This window comes from Sceloporus occidentalis, unplaced genomic scaffold (assembly GCF_023333645.1).
Source record: "Sceloporus occidentalis isolate IW3139 unplaced genomic scaffold, rSceOcc1.0.p SCAF_256, whole genome shotgun sequence".
NCBI lineage: Eukaryota > Metazoa > Chordata > Lepidosauria > Squamata > Phrynosomatidae > Sceloporus > Sceloporus occidentalis.
Window position 1 is genome coordinate 980,001 of NW_028317236.1, and position 27,093 is coordinate 1,007,093.

The window sequence follows — 27,093 nt, forward strand, 5'->3', positions numbered from 1 at the left end:
GCAGAGCCGCAGCGAGAGCGCAGAGCACTCTGCCGAGCACCAACTACAATCCGAGGGGGAACCAAAACACAATGAGTGGGGTTAACGTTTGGCTCGTGGCTCACGCCCTGTAACGGGACACACAACGGATACCTGCGCGGCTGGAGCTCGGCCGGCTCAGTCTCTGGCTGTAGATCCGAGCCGCACTCTGGAAAGACAAACCGAGGCTGCCGGATGGAGCGCGGGGAACCGGAGGAGCCCAGGCTGCGGGAGAGACTTGCGGCCGCCTGTCGCCAGAGGAAGCGCATGAGCTGGCATCGTGCACCGCGTTAACCGGCAGCACGCTCTCCTCCGCCAACTCACCGGCAGACACCGAAACACCGGCAGACACAGAGGAGGCCGAAACATCGGTGGGAGCTTCTTCTCCTGCAGACACAAGACGCAAACAGGAGTGACAAATGGCCGCAGTGAGCAACCGGCAAGCGACGTCTGAGTGACGCCCAACGGGAGAGAAACGCTGATGAGTCCTGGACCAGTAAAGTGCGGACTACGGCAGAATGGGAGCAGTCCGCGGGGTTTGCGGCAGGGCCTGTGGAGCACACTCACCATCCGCCGTTCTCATCGTTCCTCTGCCGTCTGCGCCGTGGGAGCTCCCGAGGAAGATGCCGGCAGATTTATTTTTGTGCGTATAAAACGTCAGGACCTCTTCCAACTCACACTCGCTGAGTGACGGAGAATAAGAGCAATGAAATAAACAGCAGCGGGGGATCCGGGGGGTGGGAGAGGAGAGGGAGAAAGCGAACATGCGCGTAAAAGCCGGGAGAGAGACCTGGCACCGGCGATGAACGTCTGGAAGTCCCCAGGACTAACGTTACGGGAAGAGCCGTCAGACGTCTCGCCGCCGCTCCTCATCTGCTGCGTTTCCTACAGAGACGAGACACCATGAGGCGAGGGCCACGGCGCGGAGGAGAGGCGAGGGGGGGTTATGCAGCGACGTGGGCCGCGGAGACGTTACCTGGTCGTACAGGCGGATGAAGTCTCCCAGCTGTCTGGCCAGCGAGCGGCGTCTCTCCCGCGCAGGGACGGAGAGTCTCGGTAGAGTCACGCGCATGGACGGCTTCAGATTACCGGCTGCGCGCCGCAGGAACCTCATCACCAACTCCTAACGACCAAGGGAGGCAAATGGGCCGTTAGGATGAGGATACTGGGAGTTTGCTACCTCCTACAGCCACGTGTCATAATACTGGGGGCCCCCCCGACAGAGGCAGATAGCGGGGGTCCGGCTCACCAGCTGCTCCTCGTCTTTGGGCTGCAGACCCTCCGGATCTTGCTCGGTCTGAAGGCGGCTCTGAACTCGCTGCAGGTAACTGGAGAACGCCAGCCGCGCCTGGACCTTACTGCGCAGGACAAGCACAAGGTTACGCAACGCGGCCATGCGCCGGCCACCATCCGCCAACAATGCTGCAGCCACCATCACCCCCCAACACTGCCGCCACCACCACCACCCCAGCCACCATGCGCCAGCACCGCAGCCACCGCCACCGCAGCCAGCCACCACGCACAGCCCACGCACCTCAGGCTGGTGTCTTTCTGTAAGGCTTCTACGAGGTTAACGTGAGGACGTTGCTCTTGGCTTGTTTGGGAACGTGGCGGCGGCGGGGAGTCCTGGTCAGGCGGCTGGGAGTCTCGGTCCGGCTCCTCCAGCTCCTTCTGTGCAGGATCCTCCTCCTCTTCCTCCTCACTAACCTCTTCATCCCTCGAGTGCTGTGCGGTGTGCGACAGACCTAGAGGGGTAAAACACATCTCAGACTGGGGCAAGCGAGTGCAGGGGCAAACGGGACCAGCGAGTGCAGGGGCAAACGGGACCAGCGAGTGCAGGGGCATCCAGTGAGAGTTACGGAGCGAGAGTTACGGAGCAATTACCCGGCCTGCGCATCCTCCTGCGACGCCAGGCTCTGCGCAGCTGCAAAGGTATCAGCTTGCGTTCGTACAGCGCCACGTGAGGCCTCGGGTCAGGAGGGCCGTGTCCGCCGGCGTGTGGTCTGCACAAGGAAGGAGACAGTGAGAGGCCGCAGAGCCCGGCGCTGGGTCCCGGCTGAGACGTGGCGCATACTCACTGCTCAGAGAAGAGATGGGAAGCCAGCATGAAGTTCAGGGAGGTTTTATATTCCAGGAAGGACCTGCAAACGAGACCCACGAGAAGACAATGGGGCAGATGGGGCAACAGAGCGAGGAAACACCATCCCCCGAGCCCCCGCTCACCCGTACAGCAGCCACGTGTCCTTTCTGGGGAAGATGCGGACAAATCCCCCTCTCCGGTCTGCTTCCTCCTGCACCCGCCGCAAGATCCTCGCCTGAGGGGTGCGTACAACCGTTACTGCCACGCTGCATGCGCCACAGGGCACCCGCGAAGGCCGAATACCCCAGACGCTAGCGAGAGAAGTCATTTCCCGCATTTGAATGAACTCGAACTCGCCAAGCCCACGCGGGGATCCCAGGGGCCGCCGAGCCCACGCGGGGATCCCAGGGGCCGCCGAGCCCACGCGGGGATCCCAGGGGCCGCCGAGCCCACGCGGGGATCCCAGGGGCCGCCGAGCCCACGCGGGTTTGTCCTTATACAAGCTCTTGTATGGAGCGGGTACACGGCCACGGAAGCCACCCACACCCCAGCTGGAGGATCAGCACTCACCTCCTCCACTGACAGCCCCAGGGTGCCGCTTGTGCGTCTGGCCTTCTCTCTCCCTCCGTCCTTCACGCCGGTGTCTATATCGCTGGCAGAGAGGGGGCGCTGGCTCTGCAGAGACACAACGACCTCGGTAACCGGCCGCCGCCGCCATCCCAACCCCACAGCCTCCTGCCACAAGAGCCACGGGGGGGGGGTGTCAGCTCACCTGACATTTTGGGATCCGTCTGTCATACGTGGCAGAGGCAGCTCGCCCAGTCCTCTGCTGGGGGTCCTGGCACTCTACACCTGTGGGGTGTAACGCACACACCTGCTGACATTGTACCCCAGCTGTACAGCACACGCTATACCCAATTCTCCCAGGCTGAGGACACTGCAGTGTGCACAGCGCTTTACTCACCGATCAGTGTCAGCATATCAGAGATCACACTCGCTTTCACCTTTAGATCCAGAGGGGCATCACTGCGGGGGGCACAGGGATTTAGTCACGACACATAGGACCCGCAACAGGAGGTGTGTCCCACCCCCAAGAGGTGAGCCCCACCCCCTTTGGCCTATCCCTCTCCTGCCCTATATACCCCTCACAGAGCGTCCTGTCTTCTCTTCTGGCCCCAGTAGATGCCCTCCTGTGGCATTCATGCCCCACAGAGAGGACTCCCTGAGGGTAACTCACCAGGCCAGCGACGGAGACAGGTTCACCTCCAGCAGCCAGGGCTTCAGGTTAACGTCAATCAGCACATCAAAGCCATACAGCTCTGGGGGTATTAACAGCACATTACGAGGCAGAAGTCTGGGGGTATTAACAGCACAATGACCCCAAGGGGGTACTTACCAAAGCAGTTGCCTCTGTGCGCGAGGAACGCTCTACAGGCCGAAGCGATTGGGAGTTCCCCGGCGATCACCGTTTTAATGATGAGATCCTCGATCTGGGACATAAGAGCTGATGACAGGGGCAACAAACGGGCGGAAAAGAGAAAACCCCACAGGGCAATGAGATGGGGCAAAAAAAGCTAATCAGTGGCACAGAGAAAGAGGTCAAGAATAATAACTTGGGGCCAAAAACCTACCCAGGGAGTGGAGCGGCGGAGCCCCCGTTAACAGGCAGATGGGGTGCGGGGCAGGACTTCCTAACTTACCAGCCGTGTCTCGGCCATCTTGCTTTAGGTAGCGCAGCATGGCGCTCATTGTCCATTTGTTCCCATAATCCTCCACTTCTGGATCATCGCAGCTAAGAGACCAGAAAAGACCACCGGTCACCTCGTGACCCATTAGCATATGGTATGATCCAAGTCACCCGATACACCAACACCCAGCCTGTACCCCGATACACCACCCCTCCGCAACACCAACACCCAGCCTGTACCCCGATACACCACCCCTCCGCAACACCAACACCCAGCCTGTACCCCGATACACCACCCCTCCGCAATCACCCCGATACACCAACACCCAGCCTGTACCCCGATACACCACCCCTCCGCAATCACCCCGATACACCAACACCCAGCCTGTACCCCGATACACCACCCCTCCGCAATCACCCCGATACACCAACACCCAGCCTGTACCCCGATACACCACCCCTCCGCAATCACCCCGATACACCAACACCCAGCCTGTACCCCGATACACCACCCCTCCGCAATCACCCCGATACACCAACACCCAGCCTGTACCCCGATACACCACCCCTCCGCAATCACTCCGATACACCAACACCCAGCCTGTACCCCGATACACCAACACCCAGCCTGTACCCCGATACACCACCCCTCCGCAATCACCCCGATACACCACCACCCAGCCTGTACCCCGATACACCCAGCCTGTACCCCGATACACCACCACTCAGCCTGTACCCCGATACACCAACAGCCAACCTGTACCCCGATACACCAACAGCCAGCACCCCGATACACCACCACTCAGCCTGTACCCCGATACACCACCCCTCCGCAATCACCCCGATACACCAACACCCAGCCTGTACCCCGATACACCAACACCCAGCCTGTACCCCGATACACCACCCCTCCGCAATCACCCCGATACACCAACAGCCAGCACCCCGATACACCAACACCCAGCCCTTGCTTGAACCACGCTGTAGAGTTCCCGGTTGTGCCCGTCTCGCCCGCCTGTACCTCACGTAGTCCCCGCTCTTCTTGTTCACGCTGTAGTTAGTCAGATGCATGAACTGATTTTTGATGTTTTTGGCAGCGCGGTCGTACCTCACGGTGGCAAACCTGGAAAAGAGAGGCCCAGACATAGAGTGGCACCGAGAAAGTCTGCCCCGGGGCCGGCCCGGTTTGCCGGGGGTAGAAGTTACCTGGTGAGTCCTTCCTCATAAAGATAGATGACTAACGGCTCGTAGGAGGTGATCAGCACATAAAGCCGGACGTCAAACTTAAACCCTGAAAGAAAGGGGAAGATCAGACAGTCCGCAACCCCCGATCAGCCTGCGGACCCCCAACCAGCCTGCGGACCCCCAACCAGCCTGCGGACCCCCCCCAACCAGCCTGCGGCACGCCCCCTCAGCAAGCCTGCGGACCCCCAACCAGTCTGCGGCACACCCCCCCCAACCAGCCTGCGGACCCCCAACCAGCCTGCGGCACGCCTCCTCGACAAGCCTGCAGTGCACCCCCGCGACCAGCCTGTGGTCCCCCGACAAGCTCCTGGGATTTGGCTCTAGACATCTCTCTGGAACGAATGGCCGTCAGTACTGTTGCCCAAAGCTTACTGATTCTCCCTCATTTTTCCTGATCGCCCCTTAAACTGCAGGCACCTTGCAGCCTGGCTGGGGTTTGGGTAACACGTATGTTTGTCTGGACACGCATGTTATCTGGGAACATACCATCGATCAGTAGCGGGTTACCGATATACCGAGACACTAGCATATTGTCCTCCGTGCTGACCTGAGACGGCTGCGGGGGGAGAAATCACAACGTAAAGAGAGTGCAGCCCAACAGGGGCAAAGAGACACAGAGAAGGGGGGTAACCTGAAAGGGGGCAAAGAGACACAGAGGAGGGGGGTAACCTGAAAGGGGGCAAAGAGACACAGAGGAGGGGGGTAACCTGAAAGGGGGCAGAATGAGCAAAGTGCGGCCCAACAGGGGCAAAGAGACACGGGGGGGGGAAAGCAGTCACACAGGCGCAGGGCAAATACTCACAGAGTTAATGAGATAAACCCCGCGGCCTCGCGACGAAGCAACCGGCTTCACAATCCAGGGGCCACGGTCCTTAGCGAAAGCATCTGCGGGGTGATAAAGAGGCCCCGTGTTACCGACACGCAGATCCTAGCCACAGGCGCTTAAAGTGGAACCAGCGGTGGGTGCGAGACGCTCCAGCAGGGACGGGGTTAAACAGGACGGGCTGACAATCAGCATCATTACTGGTTATTGGGGGTTAGATGCCCCCCCCGGTTATTGGGGGTTAGATTGCCCCCCCGGTTATAGGGGGTTAGATTGCCCCCCCCGGTTATTGGGGGTTAGATTGCCCCCTGTGGGTGTAGCAGGAGCCACCAAACACACGAGAGAGGGGGCATCTCTTGAAAGCCCCCCGTCACTCACTGCAGAAGTCGGGGTACTCGGCGGGCAGGAGGTACGTCTGGGGCAGGAGGCTGAAGTTCCTGGCCCCGTGGTTTTGCTGCATGCGTCGGACGTTACTGTAGAGCCGGTCCTTCCGGGTCAACTCGTGGGACCTGAGTGGGTAAAGAAGCGGGTGACAGGCTGCACATGCACATCGCTCCCCTTGCCCCCCGAGCCGCGCTCCCCTTGCCCCCCGAGTCGCACTCCCCTTGCCCCCCGAGCCGCGCTCCCCGTACCCCCCAAGCCGCGCTCTCACCCTCACCTGGGGAAGTGGTTGACCTTTTGAAAGCCGGCGAGACTCCGCATGAGATGGGGCTTCACGTGGGACCCGCTCCACATCAGGTTGAAGTTGTTGCTGTTGGCGTGGACCTGTAAGTACAGGAGCGGCACCCGCGTTACCCACCTTACCCATGATACCCGCATTACCCATCTTACCTATTATACCCGCAATACCCACCTTACCCATGATACCCGCCTTACCAATCTTACCTGCGTTACCCACCTTACCCGAGTTACCCGCCTTACCTATTATACCCGCAATACCCACGTTACCCATGAGACCTGCGTTACCCACCTTACACACGTTACCCGCCTTACCCATGATACCTACGTTACCCACCTTACCCGCCTTACCCATGATACCTGCGTTACCCGCAATACTCACCTTACCTGCGATACCCGTCGTACCCGCGTTACTCGCAATACCCGCGTTACCCGAGTACCCCGGCCCGCGGAGCCCTCATGGAATCCCACGTACCTCCTGGAAGCCGTGCGCGGAGAGGATGCTGCGGACCAAGCGACTCTCAGTGCGGACCATCTTATACGACAGGCGGTAACGCTCTGCAAGAGAGGAGATCATCTGCAGGGGGCAAAGAACGGGCAGATAAACCGGAACTCTGTGCTCAGGGGTGGGCACGGGGCAGTTAGAAGCTGAAATGCCCCGTGGGTGGGGTACTTACCTCCCACGGCGCACAGGGACGGCTCTTTGCTCACAACGGCTTCTGCATGAAACATCACGACAGGAACTCTGCGGAAGCTTCCGGTCCACAGGATGCCGGGGTAACCCCTGCACATGGGGGGGGTAAAAAACATGTTATTACCCCTCCCAGATACCTATCGGTGTAACGGCCGCATCTGGCCCAGTGAGCTTACTATCGGTGTTCGTGTAACGGGCACGCATCTGGCCCGATAGGGAGATTGGCTCCCTATTATGGGGAAGAAGAGCCCCCGGACCGGCCCCCCTAGGCCAGAATACGCCAGACAGATACAATTCAGAAAACAAGCTATATACCCAACATTACACGGCCAGAGGGGCAGTTTTGTTTTAGGGGTGTGGCTAGAGGCGTGGCTATTTGTGTAACCCAGTGGGGCATTTATATTCACACCGCTTCATTTAGCCATTTCCTTCTGTTTATATACACATTGGCGAGGAGAGAGGGGCCCACAGAGGGACTGGACACACTAAATAGGACATTAAGGAAGTATGGAGGGACGTGACACACTAAGCTGGGGCACACGGCAGTTGCCCCGACGCTATGCTAGACAGTACGCGCTGCGCTCTCACCCCCCGGTCTCCTCTTCCTCCTCGGGCCCCGGGGAGCTCTCGCTCTCGGTCCGTTGTCCGCTCATCAGTCCGGGCATCTCTCTAAGCCAGAGGCACCTGCGTCCACCGTATCCACAGCAACGCCAAGTACCGCCCCTGCCTACGTCATTTAGCAGCGCTAAATAACAGGCCGCCGAACTCTACGCCACGGCGCCTCACTAGACATGTAAAGAGAGCCATCGGCAGACAGCGGGCTCCGGCAAAATGGCGACTTCAGAGGGGGCTCGGTCCTAGGCACTGGAGACATTTTTATTTTAGAGATCCGCGGTCTGATCTCTGGTGTTTAGAGCTCTTATCGAGCTCTAGGTGAATAAAGGGTCTTGGCATCCATGGAGTGGGCGGGGCCTCGAGTGCGGAGTCTGAGATTGGCAGGTGAGAGAGGGGCTTTAGGTGGGGTTAATAATGGCAGATGGGGGGGCTGTGGCGTGGGGCATTAATAATAATGAATCAGTAAAAAGGGGTTAGGGTATGAATGGCGATGCTAGAGGGCTGTGTAGTGGCAACCGGCCATACAGTAACGTTGTGGTATTAGCTGTGGGGCAGGGGCTGTACAGTAGGGGTATTAATGGTGGGGCACGGGCTTACAGTGGGGTATTAATGGTGGACAGGGGGCTGTACAAGGGGGGTATTGATGGTGGGGCAGTACAGGAGGGTATTAATGATGGGCAGGGGCGTATAGTGGGGTATTAATAGTGGGCAGGAGCTGTACAGGGGGGTATTAATGGTAGGGCAGGGGCATACAGGCATACAGGGGGTAAAGATGGTGGGCAGGGGCTTTACTGTGGGGTATTATTGGTGGGTAGGGGTGTGCAGGGGGGTATTAATGGTGGGGCAGGGGCTTTACTGTGGGGTATTATTGGTGGGTAGGGGCTTTACAGGGGGGTATTAATGGTGTACAGGGGGTGGGGGTTTCCTTATCTGTTCAGGCTGTTATCAGTAAATCATTAACCGTTTGCTCTGCACAGGTGATCCCTGACCGCCTGATTGAGGTCTCAGAGGTCTCACGCTTGGCAGCCGCTCTGCACCCAGGATGAGCCGTTTCTTGGCGGTGCTCCGCAGTTGGCTTATGATGGTCTCCATCATCGCAGCCGGGAACACCTTCCAGAGCTTCAGAGACCACAGCTTCCTGAGCGACAAGCTGTACACCGGCAGACCCGGCCAGGGTAAGTGCAGAGGCCGGGCCCCCAAAAGACCCCCAAATCAACCCCTCATAGCCCACCCTTTAGCTGTATCCAGGAGGCTGTTACCCTTCCTGAACTGCCCCTTGTATGTTTGCTTTTGAGTGGTAGTGACTGCTGCGCATGCACAGCATGGATTATCAGATGGTGTGGTAATCCCAGGAAGGAAAGGGTTAATACCAGCAATAGGAGCCTTCCCTGCATGACTTTCCCCCAAAGTGCGCATCCCTCCCATCCCGACTGTCTCAGCTCCCCGGCGACTGTCTGACGCTCGGCTTCCTGTCTCTCCCGTCAGTGAACGGTCTCCAGGCTCGTACGTTCGGCGTGTGGACTCTGCTGTCCTCCATTATTCGCTGCGCATGTGCCATTGATATCCGGAACAAAACGTAGGTCTGCCGTTACCATATCACCCCGGGCTCACCTTCCTGCCCCCCCCCCCGTCAACCCATGTTCTCTCCCTCCTGCCCCATTGTTCTTCCCCCGGCTCTATCACCCCGTGTCCTCTCCTACCCCCTCGGCTCTATCACCCCGTGTCCTCTCCTACCCCCTCGGCTCTATCACCCCGTGTCCTCTCCTACCCCCTCGGCTCTATCACCCCGTGTTCTCTCCTACCCCTACGGCTCTATCACCCCGTGTCCTCTCCTACCCCTACGGCTCTATCACCCCCTGTTCTCTCCTACCCCTACGGCTCTATCACCCCGTGTTCTCTCCTACCCCTACGGCTCTATCACCCCGTGTTCTCTCCTACCCCTACGGCTCTATCACCCCGTGTTCTCTCCTACCCCCTCGGCTCTATCACCCTGTGTCCTCTACCTCATACCCCCTCGCCTCTATCACCCCGTTCTCTCCTACCCCCTTGGCTCTATCACCCCGTGTTCTCTCCTACCCCCTTGGCTCTATCACCCCGTGTCCTCTCCTACCCCTACGGCTCTATCACCCCGTGTCCTCTCCTACCCCTACGGCTCTATCACCCCGTGTCCTCTCCTACCGCCTCGGCTCTATGACCCCGTTCTCTCCTACCCCCTCGGCTCTATCAACCCGTGTTCTCGCCTACCCACTCGGCTCTATCACCCCGTGTTCTCTCCTACCCACTCGGCTCTATCACCTTGTGTTCTCTACCTTATACCCCCCCCGGCTCTATCACCCCGTGTTCTCTCCTACCCCTATGGTTCTATCACCCCGTGTTCTCTACCTCATACCCCCCGGCTCTATCACTCTCACCCCATCGTTTTTCCCCCAGCTTTATCACCGCACATTTTCTCCTACTCCCCCCGGCTCTATCACTCTCACCCCCAATATTCTTCCTGCAGGCTCTATCACCTCACTCTGTGGACCTTCGTCCTGGCGCTGGGCCACTTCCTGGCCGAGGTCTTTGTGTATCACACGGCGGAGATGACCATCGGCGTTATGGCTCCGCTGATGGTTGCCAGTAAGTACATTTGGGTAACAGGATTCCTCCTGGTCGTCCTCTTTGCCCCTCTGGGGGTTCTGGAGGCGGGTGACGGGGAGCGCTGGTGGCCCGGTGCCCGTCGGTAAGCTCGGCCGCCTCTGCTGACACCGTCTTCGGTTCTCTGTCTCCAGGCTTTTCGATCCTGGGGATGCTGATCGGGTTTCAGTATCTGGAGCCCGTACCGGATCCCCCCAGCTCCATCACCAAGAAGAGAAGCTGAAGGAAGCCCCTAGCGGCCCTGACGAGGGTCGTGCGAAGAGCTAACATTCCAGCCAGCAACCTGCGAGCCGGCCTGAAACCTCTGCTGATAACCCCGCCCACCACACCCCGCTATTGGTCGGCTGTGAAACGTATTTTATTGTGTGAATAAACAATTTTATTGACATCATTGCACGGCCCCGGCACCCAACGTCTTGTCACTAGGAAGATTCCTTTGGTGTAAGGGGTAAAAGGCACCTGGCGGGGGCAGCCAGGATCTATTCAGAAAGGAGAGCTACCGGGGTGGCCATGGAGTCTGACGGATGTTGCAGCGATTCCTGCAAAAGAAAACAGAGTTAAGGTCCTTATGTGGGGGGCAGGAGGGGCATCACCCCCACCACCCACAATGCAAAGCCGCCACCGAGGGGGGGGGGGCTGGGGGGGAGAAGCAGCCATGCAGATGGGGAGGACGGGTCCATCATTAGTGGCCCCGTTGAAGCGGCTCTACTCGATCAGGAAGCTTAACATTGCAACGTGGACATCGCGCATGTGGCCAGGAGTGGCACTTACCGACCGGAAGCGCCTGACATGCTGATCCGTACCCGATACGGGGCCCGGCGTTGGCGGCCAGGGGCTGGAACAACATAATCCGTCACCTCCAAGAACCCTTAACTCCCCATCCCCGGGTCACATGACCAGCACTTACTTCCACCGGGTGCCTTTTGCCCCAAATAATGTCATATGTGGCCCCCAAGAGTTAGAGTTAACTCCAAATGCGCTGGGAAGGAAGAAGGTGCAGGGCGTATGAGTAGGGAGACAGCACTCGATGGGCTGAGTCGGGGCAAACAGAACCAGGGCTGATGCCAATTACTGCACCGTGAGGCAGACCAGGGCGTGGGGACTGGGGCAAAAACGATCCCCACTACCTGCCCCGCCACGTGGTTCCCAGCCACGGACTCCACTTCCCCAAACATGGGTTCAGTGACAGAACCAATCACTGCCCGGGACCCTGCCCAACACTGTCCAATCAGGGCTATACCTACAGCATTAGCCGCCTCCTGATTGGCCCTCTGTCTGCGCAGGTCCGGCTTGATAAACGCTGCACGGAATATAAAGCAGACAAATTTCATCTGGTTAAGCACCCTACGGAGGCAACGAATAGAGCGGTAAATCTACCCCGCGAGGGGGCAACACACGGACAGGGAGGGTACCTGTGATCAGCGCGCCCGCCAGCAGGAAGCTGCACAGGAAGAGATTCCCGGCCCGAACTCCAAATTTCTCCAGGATTTGCCCCTGAGCCGTGGTAAAGATCAACCCGAACACCTGGGGGACACATATACCCGTCACAGGGGGCCACAGTATACCCCGGTATTACCCCAAGGAACGCGGCTGGGGATCAGCTGCACGTAAGGCTGCCGTTATACCTGCGCCGCCACATTGAGAAGTCCGGACGACGTCCCTTCAGATTCTGGATGCGTCAGCTCTGCTGCAAACTCGAACCCAAGGGGCAGATATCCGGTCATGAAGAAGCTGAGGGGTAAATTGGGATGTCAGAGCAGTTTGTATCCTAAGGGCAAAGCTGGTACTACCCCCCCTTCTCCGCCCCGACCCCGTGCCCCCCGCTCTTCACACACAAGGGGCGTTCTGGCTGCCGGCCACGGCCCACGTTCCAGTTCACAGGTCGCTGTTTGATTTGGGGGACGGTGAATTTATTACACGTCTGAACAGTTAGATCGGCCCCTGCGGGGGCCAGACGGACAAGGACTCTGGAAACCTACCCCAGGCATCCAGCAGTGACAAAGACGGCCCAGAGGTGTCCGAGACTCAAGATGAACGTAAAGATCACCATCCCAGCCAGCGAGAGGATGTACACGGCTAGCGTCGTCTGCCTGAGGACAACATGTGTAGAACACGTTACACGTTATCCCAGACAAGCAAATCCGACCCCGGCTCCCCGGACACGCCAATCCCACCCCGGCTCCCCGGACACGCGAATCCCACCCGGACACGCTAATCCCAACTGGCTCACGGACACGCTATTCACACGCGTTACTTGTAGGTCTTTGTCTTGTCCAACCAAAAGCCGGTGAGCAGAGCGCCGCACATCCCGGCAACGGTAATAGTCAGACCGATGCGACCAGCGTTCACCTCCTCTCCCTGAGCATGTAAAGAGAAAGAAGCGTGAGGGGGGCCGGCCACACGCATAGGGGCCACACGTAAGAAGACAATAGCTTACCGGGTAGTGGTGAGTAACCATTCGATTCAGTAACGTGGAGAGTGAATAGAAAGCTCCGGTGTTCAGTCCTGAGAAACATGAGACATACATGTGATGCACACGGAGCGACAATCAGGGTGTGAGACGCACACGGAGCCCACGCGTGGAGCACACAACCCCCGCGGGGCGCCGGCTTCATACTCACCGTACGACACGACCAACAGAATGAAGTTGAGGTTCCGGAGCAGGCGCACGATGGACTGTCTGTAGGAATACTGCCCGGAGGGGGCATCGAGCAGCACCACCTGCGCAAGTGACGGCGGCTTCGGAGGGGCAGCCTGAAACACTGAGCACAACCAGAGGTATCAGCACACGGAACCGTGGAACCAGACCCCACGCCCCCGCCCTCGGCCACGCAAACACACGGCCCTCGGACCCGCACACATGACTCCACACACGCACACCCCCCCAGCCCCGCACACATGACTCCGCACACGCACACCCCCCAGCCCCGCACACACACACGACCCCCAGCCCCGCACCATGCCCCAGACCCGCACACATGACTCCGCACACGCACACCCCCCCCAGCCCCGCACACACACGCTCCTATCCCAGTACAGACCCCCACATCCAGTATCCCCTCTCAGGCTCTCACCGAAGACGACCAGGATGAAGAGAGCGCTCGCTGCCGCCGCCGTGCCGTAGAACATGACCCCGACGTGGTGGGAAAGGAGGGCCTTGTCTTCCACATTAGGCACCAGGACCGGGGGCAAAAGGAAGCCGACTGCTACACCCAGCTGGGGAGAGAACAAGCGGTTAATAGACCCCGTCTGGTGTACCCCTCCACGCGGGTACCGGGTACGGAACGGGGGGACGCGGGGTGCGGAGCGGGGGTGGGGACGCGGGGTGCGGAGCGGGGGGGCCCAGGGAGCGGAGCGTGGGGGGGCGCGGGGAGCGGAGCCCGGGTGGTCTGTGACAATAACTCCCACTCCAGCTGATTCTATCTACTGATTGCTGAGATTCATGAGAGTTAAAGTTGTTGCAGCCGGAGGGGTATCTGCTGCCGGCTTCCGTTTGGAATCTGCCCCTAAATGCAGAACTTCCCGACCCGTCGCCTGCTGCGGCCGGACGTCACGGGTCGGGAGGAAGCAGACGCAGCTCACGTGACCCACGCTAAGCAAACAAAGCCCTACAAAACATTAACACGGCAGCGAGAGGGGCAGCTAATGTCATTATATACACCGGCCCTACCACCCCACCACTGACCCTATAACACCCTACTGCCCCACCATACACCCTACCACTGACTCCATACACCCCACCACTGACCCCATACACCCCACCACTGACCCAATACACCCTACCCAATACACCCTACCGCCAACCCCATACACCCTACTGCCCCCCCATATACACTACTGCCCCATACACCCTACCACCCCACCACTGACCCCATATACACTACCGCCCCATACACCCTACCACTGACCCCATACACCCTACCACTTGTAGCAGCCACTAACACCCTCACTATCACACAACCCCCAGTCCTCACCTGATTTCCGAACACCCCGATGGAGCAGGCCGTGGACACCTCGGAAGGGCTGAACCAGACAGACGCGATGTGAGCCGGCATTCCGAGGATGAAGACTTGGGCCACGGCGCACACCATCTGGCCACAAAACGTCACTGCAAACAGGTCCGGCCGGGCGCTGCCCGTCTTAATCCAAGCCCCTAGGCAATTCAGACCAGAGCCAACCAGGGCGATGACACGGAGGCCACGCGTGTCCAAGAGCCAGGCCACGGGGAACAGCAGAGGGATGTAGGCCAACATGTAAGACATGGAGAGCCAGTCTATGGCGAGGCTGCTGACCCCGTAATAGTCCACGAAGATGTTGCTGATGATGCCGTACTGCAGCCACTGGAAGGCGTTGCACAGCGAGTAGGCACTAAACAGCAGGACGATGCCCCAGCGCCTGGCATACAGCCCGGTCCCCTTGCCGCCGGCAGAACGTGCGCAGCCTTCATGGTCAAAAGCCGTGCCAGGGATAACGTCCGGGGGCCGCGTGGGCTCCTGGGGCACGGGTCCTGTCATTGTTATTTGCCGAAACCTGTGGAGGGTCCAGAGCCAGGTCACCTGGATCCTGAAATCAGGTCTTTTCCTCCATGTAATGCCCTGAGTGCGCTCTCAGCCTCCCCTCACTGCCCCAGACTCACTCTCAGTGCTCTCAGCCTCCCCTCACTCACTCTCAGTGCTCTCAGCCTCCCCTCACTCACTCTCAGTCTCACTCTTAGTGCTCCCAGCCTCCTCTCACTCACTCCCAGCGCTCTCAGCCTCCCCTCACTGCCCCAGACTCACTCTCAGTGCTCCCAGCCTCCCCACACTGACCCTCAGTGCTCTCAGACTCACTTCCAGCACTCTCAGCCTCCCCTCGCTGCCCCAGACTCAATCTCACTGCTCTCAGTCTCCTCTCTCTCACTCTCATTGCTCTCAGCCTCCCCTCACTCACGCTCAGCCTCTGCTCCCCGGCGTACAAGCTGCAGTTTGAGTTCGGATAAGTTTGTAAGACCCGCCCCTAAGTTGTGATTGGTCATTAAAGGGACGAGTTTTAGATATCCGGCCTCTGGTAACACGACACACGGCAGTTACAGTTAGCGAGGCCGGCATGGCGAGGGTTACTGTGGGCGGGGTAGGTGTGGCAGGGGTTACTACGGCTGGGGCATATATGTTGCTGGGGTAACGGGAGGGGGTAGGGGTATGTGTGGGGTATGCCAGGGGTTACTTACAGTGGGGGTGGGGGTATGCCAAGGGTAATTGTATGGCAGGGGTTACTGTGTGGGGGGTATGGCAGGGGTAACTGTGGGGGGGGGTATGACAGGGGTTACTGTATGGGGGGTATGGCAGGGGTTACTGTGTGGGGGGTATGGCAGGGGTAACTGGGAGGGGGTATGGCAGGGGGTTACTGTATGGCAGGGGTTACTGTGCGTGGCCAGAAAATAATCCCGGAGACGTCTTGTGATTTCACTTGGAATTCCTAAAATTCCTTCCCCGGATTATCTGCCCTGCCGCGGTGCCGCCCCTTCCTGCCCCGCTCTGTGTGATGTGACCCGGACTGCCACCCTTTCCTGCCCCGCTCCGTATGATGTGACCCGGACTGCCGCCCCTTCCTGCCCCGCTCTGTGTGATGTGACCCGGACCGCCACCCCTTCCTGCCCCGCTCCGTGTGATGCGACCCAGACTGCCGCCCCTTCCTGCCCCGCTCTGTGTGATGTGACCCGGACTGCCACCCCTTCCTGCCCCGCTCCGTATGATGTGACCCGGACTGCCGCCCCTTCCTGCCCCGCTCCGTGTGATGTGACCCGGGCTGCTGCCCCTTCCTGCCCCGCTCCGTGTGATGTGACCCCGGGGTGCCACCCCTTCCTGCCCCGCTCTGTGTGATGTGACCCGGGCTGCCGCCCCTTCCTGCCCCGCTCCGTGTGATGTGACCCGGGCTGCCGCCCCTTCCTGCCCCGCTCCGTGTGATGTGACCCGGGCTGCCGCCCCTTCCTGCCCCGCTCCGTGTGATGTGACCCTGGGTGCCACCCCTTCCTGCCCCGCTCCGTGTGATGTCACAGTCCCCATCATCCTGCTAAAGTAGACAGCTCGGGCTGATGATGTCATGCACGCGGGGCAGTTACTACACATAACACAAATACATGAATACATAGACTCATCAGGAGAACCTGGCCCGTGAGTTTACAATCTAATGGAATAGTAGGGGTAATTGAAACGAAAGGGGGGGGTGAAAAGAAAACGTCAGTAAGCGACAGTAAAACGCGGCCATAGGTCACAAGCTACCGGATCTGCCTCCAAGCAGAGGTATGAATGTAGGTCAGAGCCTGTGCTCTATTGCCCCGGGCATTGCAGTTAACGTGTCCCGTGAGCTGTTGATCTGTGTGGCTGACGGGACTTTGCTCGGGTGGCTCGGTCCCTGGAGAGATAACAGCGTGTGGGGGAGGGGGTAATAGATCTGGGAGGGCTGGGGTATAAGAAGTTCTCTTAGAGGGGGGCGGGGGTATTAGAGGAACAGGCCACGTGGAGGAGCATTATATGTAAGTCTGTTTCTTTTTGCCCCGATCTGCCCCGTTTACAGTAACTCCGTGAAACTTGTACCCGGGGGAAGGGGCACATTCCTCACTCCAATCTTACATGTATGTCACGCGACTCGAAATACACGCAAAGCACACGCCAACTCAACAAAGAGATGACCTCTGACCTCACCATTTACAGACACGCCTGACCCAGGGGCAGAAAGGGAGCGTGTGGCTGGGGCATTACCGGTGATGGTATGGAGTCATGATGCCCAGACCACCCTCGTCCACTGCTGGAATCTTTGCACATACAGAGGGCAATAATCTGGGGCGAGATTGTAAACTCTTGGGGCAGGACCCATCCTCGCTGCTTGTTTTGTCCCGTTTGCCCATTGTACAGCGCTGTGGTGTATGATGGCGCTATATAAAGCATTGAATAGTTACACTGGAGGGGGGTGACAGACTTTGCATGCGGGGTGAAAGAGGTTTGGGGCGAGGCAGGGGTATTTAGGGGGGTTGGGGTATGTAGATAGTGATAATGATATCTGACAGCCCCTGATCTGCCCTCCATCATGGCGCGATGACCTCATACATGGGGCGATGACCTCATACATGGGGCGATGACCTCATACATGGCACATTGTTATTATATTAATTATTAATATATTTTTGCTCAATAATGTATTATTATTAATACATTATTAAATAATATCATTGATCAATAACATATTAATAACACATTATTAATAATAACACTTTAATAACACATTATTAATAATAACACTTTAATAATAACACATTAACAACTTAACAATACATTATTAATAATAACACTTTAATAACACATTATTAATAATAACACATTAATAACACATTATAAATAAGAATACAGTAATAATAATATTAATGACAGCTGGCTACCCAGCAAAGAGATTTTGTGAGCATCAGGATTCCAGCAACGTGTCAGGAGATCCGAATGCTTTGTTGACTGTTTTGTTGACGTCGTTAAGCCTTTAATGATCCCAAATAATAATTTAACCTCTTAGTTCCCAGAGGTAAGGGCGTTTTTTCAAGCCGTGGTTCCCCAGAGGTTTCCTCCATTCATTTTTTCCCTCTCCTGTGTGCTGGGGCTGTCTCTATTATGATTAGTCTTATTTATTCATATTTCCTATATATTTGTTACTAATCGGGAGTCCGGAGGTAGCTCCTTCTTTTTTCTCCCCACTCCCATCCATACAATGTTTTCTATAAAATAATACACTTTTGTTTGTTCTAAAGTATTTTTATTATTATTTTATTTAATATATTATTATTGCTGCATTCTCTTTCTTGACCACCAGATGGCAGGACTGTATCCTGTTGACTCCATTAGTAATTTGGGGACGTCTGATTTCGGGGCAGAATGGCAGGGCACATTGTGTCTATTCACATGGATTTTGTATGATGCCCCTGCTGCTTCTTACCCCTTCCTCACATGCACAACCTATAAACATGACCTAGGAGCCTCCAACACGCCACACACACGCCATGTACACGGTAACACTGGGTGGGTGAGTCTCTTGCCTTTATTTACGTAAAATCACCATGTAACACGTTCACAGTAGCAGCGTCCGCAGCACGTCCGGCCCACGCGTGTTATGGGCTCAGCATGCGCAGGAGGTCCGGCCCCACGCGTGTTATGGGCTCAGCAAGCGCAGCACGTCTGGCCCAACGCGAGTTACAGGCTCAGCCCAAGCCTGTTACGGGCTCAGCCCAAGCCTGTTACGGGCTCAGCTGTGGAAGCGGGGAGAGACCACGTGAGGCTGGAAGGCAGGCTGCTTGGTGGCGCTCAGGACACAGAGCGGCTGATGTGAGCTCAGGACACTCGTCAGGTATTTGAGCTCCTCTCGCAGGAGCCGGATCTCCCTCCGCAGCGCGCTGTTTAGTCGCTCCAGACTCTCGCTCTCCTGTGAAGAGACAAAGTGAGAAAGTAGCCATAAGTGACAACATGCCCGGAGCACCACATCCAGTCCTGTCCAACACTGACAGCTAGGGGCAGCAGAGAAAACCCATGAGAAGGGAGGGTCCTGTTGGGCTAAATGCTGCCTAAAGGCCTTGTTACCCCAAATCCTTCCTACAAAGCAGCCCTCGGGGGTAACTGCCCCTGGACCCTCTGGCATGTCACCCACTTCAACCTGTACGGCACCCTGGGGGGAATCCCAGGAGGGGCAGCTCCTGCACCATGAGCATAGTCACTGAGCATGTGTAACACGCTCCACGGCATGCGCAGCGGCAGCCTCCCAACCTAACCAACCGCAAACAGGAAGGGGAAGCTCTGCCGCCGAGCCGGGGGTTTCCTGTCACATTAATGCTCGGAGCGACAGTCTGCAGAGCGCCGGGGCTGCAGAGCGTTTGCACGGCACTCACAATGTGCAGAGCGTCGGCTTTCTGTGTCTGTCTCTGACGACTCTTCTGAGCTGCAAGTCGATTCTTCTCTCTCCTCTGCACTCTCTTTACATCATCCGAGGAGTCCTGCAAACAGAGCAGTGACATCATACACGGCGCTGACATCACAGAGACAAAACAGAACCGGCTACGTTATACAGGGGGCCGGCTCACTGATTTATCTATACATTATACAGGGGGCCGGTCACTGATTTAACTATACATTATACAGGGGGGCTGGCTCACTGATTTATCTATACATTATACAGGGGGCCGGCTTGCTGATTTAATTATACATTATACAGGGGACGGCTCGCTGATTTATCTATACAGTATACAGGGGGCCGGCTCGCTGATTTATGTATACATTATACAGGGGCCGGCTTGATGATTTATCTATACATTATACAGGGGGGCCGGTCACTGATTTATCTATACATTATACAGGGGCCGGCTCGCTGATTTATCTATACAGTATACAGGGGGCCGGCTCGCTGATTTATCTATACAGTATACAGGGGGCCGGCTCGCTGATTTATCTATACATTATACAGGGGCCGGCTTGCTGATTTATCTATACATTATACAGGGGGCCGGTCACTGATTTATCTATACATTATACAGGGGCCGGCTCGCTGATTTATCTATACAGTATACAGGGGGCTGGCTCGCTGATTTATCTATACATTAAACAGGTGCCGACTCGCTGATTTATCTATACAGTATACAGGGGCCGGCTCGCTGCTTTATACATTATAAAGCCCTGAGATCAGCGAGAGCGGTGACATCACAGGGCACAGAGTGGGAAGAGAGCTTGCACAGTGTATGGGTAATAAGAGGCTCCGGGACGTACCTGTCTGTTACCTGGCGACGGGGAGCTGCTGTATGGCGGCTCGTTGCTGTCGGAGTCGGGCTGCATGTCCCACCATCCACCACTTATCCTTATTTACTGCTCCTGTAACTCTCAGCCAGGCGCCCTCCTCCTGTCTCCCCTGCGCACGTCCTCTCTGGGCGCCTCTCTCTCCCCTCTGTATCTGTCTCTCTCTGTCGCCGCTTTTACCTCTCACCTCCCTCTGGTCTCCTCCCATGACGCCGTCACCTTTCCCGTGTGGGTTTTGTTATCTGTGGACCTGAACTGGAAGTCACGAGACGAAAGTATCTGAAATGTCAAATTAACACGAAACGCTGCGCAGACCAAGCGAGAAATACCCAGGAAAACCCCGAGAGAGGAAGGGTTAGAACGGGGGGGCTGAGAGCGGAGGGAGGGGGGTGAGGGTAATAGGGAGAGAAGGGGGTTAGAGAGCGAGTGAGAGCGGCGGGAGGGGGGTGAGGGTAATAGGGAGAGAAGGGGGTTAGAGAGCGAGTGAGAGCGGCGGGAGGGGGGTGAGGGTAATAGGGAGAGAAGGGGGTTAGAGAGCGAGTGAGAGCGGCGGGAGGGGGGGTGAGGGTGCTAGGGAGAGAAGGGGGTTAGAGTGCGGCGTGAGGGTAATAGGGAGAGAAGGGGGTTAGAGAGCGAGTGAGAGCGGCGGGATGGGGGTGAGGGTAAGAGGTAGAACAGGGTGAGAAGCCTCTTGGGGAGAATTGACTCCTCACCCACCCGTCGCTCTCCGGTGCCTCAATCATCAATTCATTAATTTATTAACAGGAAAACGCATAAGTCCTGGCCTGTTGGTGGCCCTCAAGGACTGGATTGTAGTCCGCGGCAGAAGAGATATACGCATACACTCGACGGCCACTCCAGCCCTATTTCCATGTTGCATGGGATCCGGCGCATGTTACCGCATGCAAATGGCTGCATGTGAATGCTGGGGTTTTGCTGGCATGCGATTGGCTGCTGCTGGGGGCTCGGCTTGCATTCACTTCAACAGCAAACCTCTCACGGTCTGATTTTCGGGCATTACCGGCCGAGCTGCCCCAGCGTTGCGTCCGCGGGGGCCACGGGCCGGTTGGTGAGATCCCCTGATTGGCGACCTTGTATAGCTAAGTTGTGCACGATATGTATGACATCATACCCCAGCGTTCCGCTTCACGACATCACAAGGAGCAAGAGTGCCTTCTCCTGGCCCCACCCCCAACAAAGTGGCAGCGCTACTGAGCATGTGCAGGAAGTGCACGGACGAATGCATCTCGCGGGTTACCGACCCCAATAACTAAAGAACGCCTGCGCGGGCTTGCATGCAGGTCAAGGGACATGCGTGTAACATGAACTTCGACACGGTTCATAAAACAAATACCGTTCTGCAGACTAGAATGTTCCCAGGATCTGCATGATTATTCCTCCCCATAAAGCTATTAATAACCAGCTGGTGCCTTTACACACAGCGTGTGCTGCCAATCAGCGCTAGGACTCGTCCGTTACACTTCTTCTACAAAGCCCCGCCCTCAGACACACCTTAAACCACACCCCTAGCCCAAAACAAATCCCCCTCAGAAGGTATCGGGGTATCTATTAACCCATTCAAACCTTTATGAAGTTTCATGCTGTCATGAAAAACAGCCCTATACCCCATCACGGAACGTGTTGAAAGCAGACAGCGGCGTGTGCTCCGTGTCCCCCCCCCCCCTCCTGGGGATTGAGCGCTGAGGAGCAAAATCTGCTCCAGATAATTGATGGCATTTGGATTCCGACACCCATCACTCTCAGCCGAGGAGGCGGCATACATGCGGGAAAAGTACTTTTTTGTTTTTTTAAGTGTATTACCGTTTAACCCTTTACTCTGTGTCGTTACGCAGTATAATCCCTGTAGGTATTTCTGTGATGCAGAGATGCAGCTGAACAGGCGTGTAACCTGTGCAATGGAACATTGCCATGTGGCTGCAGGTCTGACCCCGGCAGTGACAAAAATATAATAGCAGGTGTGACATAACAGCCCTGCTAATACCGCCGGGGTAATCGCAATATCGACTTTCTCTGCAGACAATCAGGTAAAGAGTAAACGCCCCAACATGTACACATCACATACATGTAACGGCACAAACATGTATATCACAGGCTAGGCACACATAAGGGGTTAAAACCTTCAGTGACATCACGGCCCCGGAACTTCTTTACATCATAATAAATAAAAATAAAAAAGTTGTAAGAAATCCAGAAATCCCCACGGAGATTCTCCCCATTTTAATGTCAAAATATCCAAAATTTACAGCAGAATAATCACCCCAGCAGAGGGTAACAAGGGGGCAACTGTGCTAATCCCAGGATAGACAGAGGGACTTCGGAGGGGTAATACCGGGTGGTACCAGGCATTTATATACAGAGCAGGGTCTGGAAGAACGTCCGCAAAGCGCTTCCCTCAGGAGGAAGAGACCGCCGGGGCTTCATCACTCGATGAGTTTCTTGGCTTTGAAGAAGCGCCGCAGATAGAAGACCTGCCAGGTGGCCAGACCCATGAGACAGCACATGGAGAAGACGCTGAAGTACAGGACCCTCACGTTGGTGGATTCTAGGAGAGACACACAGAGAGGTGAGACAGCCAGCCAGAGAGGTGAGAGAGAGAGACAGCCAGAGAGGTGAGAGAGAGACAGCCAGAGAGGTGAGAGAGAGACAGCCAGAGAGGTGAGAGAGAGAGAGACAGCCAGACAGGTGAGAGAGAGAGAGACAGCAAGGGGGGGCACTCGGTGAGACGCTCCAGGTTGTCTAACACTCACCATTGGTGTCTCTCATCTCCTCTTCGCGCTTCTTCATGTAGGCGAAGTCATTAACAATAAACTCAGACAGGTCCTCGAGGCGCCGGAGCTCCACTTCCAGAGGCTTCAGCTTCTCCACTTTTGCTATCTGAAGAGCGACTCGGATTAGACAAAACTTCACCCCCCCCATCTACAGTCCCATCAAACAGCCTTCGCGCCTCTACTCGCACCCCCCTTCCCCCAGACCCCCCCCCCGGTAAGCCCAGCGCAGGCACTCACCTCTTCGTAGTTTTTGGCCTCCACTCCATGTTTCATGATTAGATTGACCATCTGATCCGGGACGCGGCCGGCGCCTGCAAAACAGAACAAGAGCTGATGACCAGTCCATCGCGCCCACTGAAGGGCCACACCACACAGTCAAATAGTATTAGAGGCCCAGAAGCTTAGACGCAATACAAGAAGGTCGTAAATAAGTGGAACAGCCTCTCAGCAGAAGTGGCAGAGGCTCCTGAATCTAAGATGAGACTAAGGACTGTAGAAGGTCTGCAGCTGAAAGTACCGGCCGACGGCTCTTATCTCCTTCTACTAAAGGACCCCGTTACCGTGCCCCATGCCGTAAATATACCCCGCAGCCTCCCCTGGGAACACAGACGCACCTGCGGGGAACTTGCTCTCGAAGCATACTTCAAACATGTCATACTCCTCGGTGGTGAACGCAAACTTGCCCTTGATGGCATCATCTTTGGAGTAGAGGATGTGATTCGCCGAGTCTGTGATCTGCAGAGAGAAAGAGGCCCGTGATACCGGGGTGTGTGCATCAGCCACGGCCCGTGATACCGGGAAGGGGGGCCAGCCGTGATACCGGGGGCCAGAACCCCCCACCAGAGAAGAATTCTGCAGAAGCTAAGTGATAAGCTCCAGCCATCGCGCTCCTTAATGTATATATTGGTGAATGATCTGCAGAATCACCGGTATGGCGCCCCCAGTGAATGCTGCGTGCAAGGCGATTCCCGCCACCGATGCGCCAGCCCTGGGAAATATGTTTGTTTATTCTGAAGAGCGCAGGGCCCCCAGAACGCACCCAGGGCTGTCGGGTAATAAACTGTCCCTATAATGGGGGGTAAGATGTGCGGTAAATGTTTGCTATGATGTCACTGCAGCTCATCAGGCGGGTTTCTTGTTTCAAGCCTGAGGCGCGTGGGATTGGTGAGGCGCTGTCAGCTGTTTAGTTCCCACGGGCCGGGGGGGGGGGGGCGCGTGTTACAGTCAGGATCAGTGGATAAACATTTGTAACAGCACAAGCGTGATCTGCTCCAAACTCCACAGACACGCATGATACCCACACACAGCCCCTCAGGACATTCCATACGGCACAACCCCCATAGCTCTATTTAGCCCTCTCTCACCCATATACACCCCCCCGCTTGCCAAATGCCCCCCTTCCTCTCACCCATATACGCCCCCCCCCCGCTTGCCAAATGCCCCCTTCCTCTCACCCATATACGCCCCCCCGCTTGCCAAATGCCCCCTTCCTCTCACCCATATACGCCCCCCCGCTTGCCAAATGCCCCCTTCCTCTCACCCATATACGCCCCCCCGCTTGCCAAATGCCCCCTTCCTCTCACCCATATACGCCCCCCCGCTTGCCAAATGCCCCCTTCCTCTCACCCATATACGCCCCCCCGCTTGCCAAATGCCCCCTTCCTCTCACCCATATACACCCCCCCGCTTGCCAAATGCCCCCTTCCTCTCACCCATATACACCCCCCCGCTTGCCAAATGCCCCCTTCCTCTCACCCATATACGCCCCCCCGCTTGCCAAATGCCCCCTTCCTCTCACCCATATACGCCCCCCCGCTTGCCAAATGCCCCCTTCCTCACCCATATACGCCCCCCCGCTTGCCAAATGCTCCCTTCCTCTCACCCATATACGCCCCCCCGCTTGCCAAATGCCCCCTTCCTCTCACCCATATACGCCCCCCCCGCTTGCCAAATGCCCCCCTGCTTGCCAAATGCCCCCTTCCTCTCACCCATATACGCCCCCCCGCTTGCCAAATGCCCCCTTCCTCTCACCCATATACGCCCCCCCGCTTGCCAAATGCCCCCTTCCTCTCACCCATATACGCCCCCCCGCTTGCCAAATGCCCCCTTCCTCTCACCCATATACGCCCCCCCGCTTGCCAAATGCCCCCTTCCTCTCACCCATATACGCCCCCCGGCTTGCCAAATGCCCCCTTCCTCTCACCCATATACGCCCCCCCGCTTGCCAAATGCCCCCTTCCTCTCACCCATATACACCCCCCCGCTTGCCAAATGCCCCCTTCCTCTCACCCATATACACCCCCCCGCTTGCCAAATGCCCCCTTCCTCTCACCCATATACGCCCCCCCGCTTGCCAAATGCCCCCTCTCTCTCACCCATATACGCCCCCCCCGCTTGCCAAATGCCCCCTCTATCTCACCCATATACCCCCACCTGCCAAATGCCCCCTCTCTCATATACCGCCTACCTCCCAGCACCCCTCCTAGTACTCTCTCTCCAAATTCTAGGAGCCCCTTGTTCCCAGCTCCCCCTCTCCCAATACCCCGGCCCTTCCCAGCTCCCCCTCTCCCAATACCCGGGCCCTTCCCAGCTGCCCTCTTACGCCACCATTCTCTCACCTTAAGGCGGACCTGGCCCTGGCTGTGCTGCTCGGACACCTCGTACTCCCCGGTGACCAGCACGTCCTTGTGGATCTCCTCCCGCAGACATTTCCGACTGTTCGGCTGGAGCGGGAAGGAGAGCGGCTGCACAGCGCCGCACAGGAGCAGCGCGACCAACGATAGCAGCAACCGGGCCATGGAGACTCACACCGGAAACATTCGAGCGGAAGAGGAGGTGCTAAGGTCAGCCAGGGAACACGATGAACCATCCCCCCCCCCACCGGATGGCCTGGAACTAAGGGTACAGCCCGTGCTGTAGTATACAGTCAGTGCTCTAAGAATGAGCCTTTCCGACCGACCCGTTTGCTATTCCTTAATGCCTAGACCGCCATGTTTGATGCGGGTAAAAGGAAACTTCCGGTGAGGAGGTGTAAAAAGTCGATTGGTTGCTGTAGGTCGCGTGATTTGGTATGTCACTGCGATTGTGACAGGTCGCGTAGCAGTTGCTAAGCAACAAATCGCACCCTTATCCTCACCACGTGACTGGCACCTGACGTCATCAGCAACGGACACTTGAAGAAGATACGTTTTAAGCCTTTGAGCGTACGCATGGGGTTAGGGCACTTTTTCTACTCTATTCCAAATTTCGCCCAGGGTGAAGGGGTTAAAGAGAACTACCACTGTCCTATATATATATATATATATTTTTTTATTTTTTTAAATAAAGATATATGTTAAACCTCCAGAACATCACATTTTACTTACCTTTGTGTCACACAATTACCTGCCCCGATCCCCCAGCCTCCGTACCTCACACGTAACGAAGGGTGCAACGCAATAGAGCCAATACAGAGGCAAAAAAATGGCACCCACGTCCCATACACGAGCGGGGTACTTTAGGCGATACGCAGCCTCATGCATGTAAAATAGATGTGTTTAATGGGGGGGCACCTGTGACATCACTATACCCGGTCCCTGCATGCTGGCAGGGATCAGACTTTTTCCAAGCACTTTCACTTGTAGTCGCGTTACGCTGCATTCTCTATGAGTGCCGACAATCAGTCACTGGCCGATCTGTGACAGTCTCAGAAGTTTTGAGCCTTACGGTAAAAGCCCGAGACCTCCGCTGGGAATGTGTTTGGCGCTCGCATGGTTAAACAACCTATACCTGTTTCCCGTGATTTTTCTCCAGTCCCCTTAATTCCCCGATTGTTCCAGAAAGCCCAGCTTCCCTGGGTAGATACGGCAAGTAACAGGTGGCTTCGGCAGATTTTTTTAGTAAGGTAAATCTGGTAAATTATTATTCGTCCTGTAAGCACGGATTTATATACCCAAATAAGCGAGTGCGGCATTCTCTGTGCATTTATTGCCATGATGTCACAGGGTGCGAGGGCTTTTATAGAAGTAGGAGATTGTAAAGGGAAGTTTTTTCC

The 27,093-nt window shown here is 56.6% G+C and overlaps 5 protein-coding genes across 5 annotated transcripts in view; 1 reads left to right on the plus strand and 4 right to left on the minus strand.

Annotated features, from left to right (window-relative positions):
• LOC149275949 (tubulin polyglutamylase TTLL5-like) overlaps positions 1 to 7,890 on the minus strand; it is a 12,229-nt gene extending 4,339 nt beyond the window's left edge. Inside the window, exons 1-25 of the mRNA XM_089504135.1 lie at positions 7,814 to 7,890; positions 7,209 to 7,315; positions 7,007 to 7,089; positions 6,512 to 6,618; positions 6,232 to 6,362; positions 5,833 to 5,915; positions 5,517 to 5,586; positions 4,992 to 5,076; positions 4,807 to 4,908; positions 3,799 to 3,890; positions 3,495 to 3,602; positions 3,336 to 3,417; positions 3,063 to 3,124; positions 2,871 to 2,950; positions 2,669 to 2,773; positions 2,242 to 2,333; positions 2,097 to 2,159; positions 1,903 to 2,021; positions 1,553 to 1,763; positions 1,268 to 1,376; positions 995 to 1,141; positions 809 to 903; positions 586 to 701; positions 133 to 405; positions 1 to 29 (exon numbers count right to left, since the gene is read on the minus strand). The exon at positions 1 to 29 is cut by the window's left edge and continues 118 nt beyond it. Coding sequence (XP_089360261.1) covers positions 1 to 29; positions 133 to 405; positions 586 to 701; positions 809 to 903; positions 995 to 1,141; positions 1,268 to 1,376; positions 1,553 to 1,763; positions 1,903 to 2,021; positions 2,097 to 2,159; positions 2,242 to 2,333; positions 2,669 to 2,773; positions 2,871 to 2,950; positions 3,063 to 3,124; positions 3,336 to 3,417; positions 3,495 to 3,602; positions 3,799 to 3,890; positions 4,807 to 4,908; positions 4,992 to 5,076; positions 5,517 to 5,586; positions 5,833 to 5,915; positions 6,232 to 6,362; positions 6,512 to 6,618; positions 7,007 to 7,089; positions 7,209 to 7,315; positions 7,814 to 7,890 — 2,628 coding nt within the window. The remainder of the gene's footprint in view (positions 30 to 132; positions 406 to 585; positions 702 to 808; positions 904 to 994; positions 1,142 to 1,267; positions 1,377 to 1,552; positions 1,764 to 1,902; positions 2,022 to 2,096; positions 2,160 to 2,241; positions 2,334 to 2,668; positions 2,774 to 2,870; positions 2,951 to 3,062; positions 3,125 to 3,335; positions 3,418 to 3,494; positions 3,603 to 3,798; positions 3,891 to 4,806; positions 4,909 to 4,991; positions 5,077 to 5,516; positions 5,587 to 5,832; positions 5,916 to 6,231; positions 6,363 to 6,511; positions 6,619 to 7,006; positions 7,090 to 7,208; positions 7,316 to 7,813) is intronic.
• A 992-nt stretch (positions 7,891 to 8,882) lies between these two features.
• Positions 8,883 to 10,700, plus strand: LOC149275950 (ergosterol biosynthetic protein 28 homolog). Its single transcript, XM_089504138.1, has 4 exons — positions 8,883 to 9,015; positions 9,326 to 9,416; positions 10,341 to 10,459; positions 10,612 to 10,700. The coding sequence occupies exons 1-4, from the start codon at positions 8,883 to 8,885 to the stop codon at positions 10,698 to 10,700; spliced, it is 432 nt and encodes a 143-aa protein (XP_089360264.1).
• A 256-nt stretch (positions 10,701 to 10,956) lies between these two features.
• LOC149275951 (choline/ethanolamine transporter flvcr2a-like) lies at positions 10,957 to 14,991 on the minus strand. Its single transcript, XM_089504136.1, has 10 exons — positions 14,452 to 14,991; positions 13,552 to 13,693; positions 13,099 to 13,239; positions 12,915 to 12,982; positions 12,732 to 12,835; positions 12,457 to 12,567; positions 12,103 to 12,208; positions 11,890 to 12,001; positions 11,605 to 11,777; positions 10,957 to 11,016 (listed from the first exon to the last, which is right to left on the minus strand). Exons 1-10 carry the CDS (start codon positions 14,989 to 14,991, stop codon positions 10,957 to 10,959), a joined length of 1,557 nt encoding a protein of 518 aa, XP_089360262.1.
• Positions 14,992 to 18,736: 3,745 nt separating this feature from the next.
• On the minus strand, positions 18,737 to 20,310 carry LOC149275952 (basic leucine zipper transcriptional factor ATF-like). The gene is made up of 3 exons (XM_089504137.1): positions 20,245 to 20,310; positions 19,374 to 19,478; positions 18,737 to 18,913 (listed from the first exon to the last, which is right to left on the minus strand). The coding sequence occupies exons 1-3, from the start codon at positions 20,308 to 20,310 to the stop codon at positions 18,737 to 18,739; spliced, it is 348 nt and encodes a 115-aa protein (XP_089360263.1).
• A 2,402-nt stretch (positions 20,311 to 22,712) lies between these two features.
• On the minus strand, positions 22,713 to 25,858 carry LOC149275953 (transmembrane emp24 domain-containing protein 10-like). The gene is made up of 5 exons (XM_089504111.1): positions 25,679 to 25,858; positions 23,675 to 23,795; positions 23,298 to 23,371; positions 23,040 to 23,166; positions 22,713 to 22,834 (listed from the first exon to the last, which is right to left on the minus strand). Exons 1-5 carry the CDS (start codon positions 25,856 to 25,858, stop codon positions 22,713 to 22,715), a joined length of 624 nt encoding a protein of 207 aa, XP_089360237.1.
• Positions 25,859 to 27,093: the final 1,235 nt, after the last annotated feature.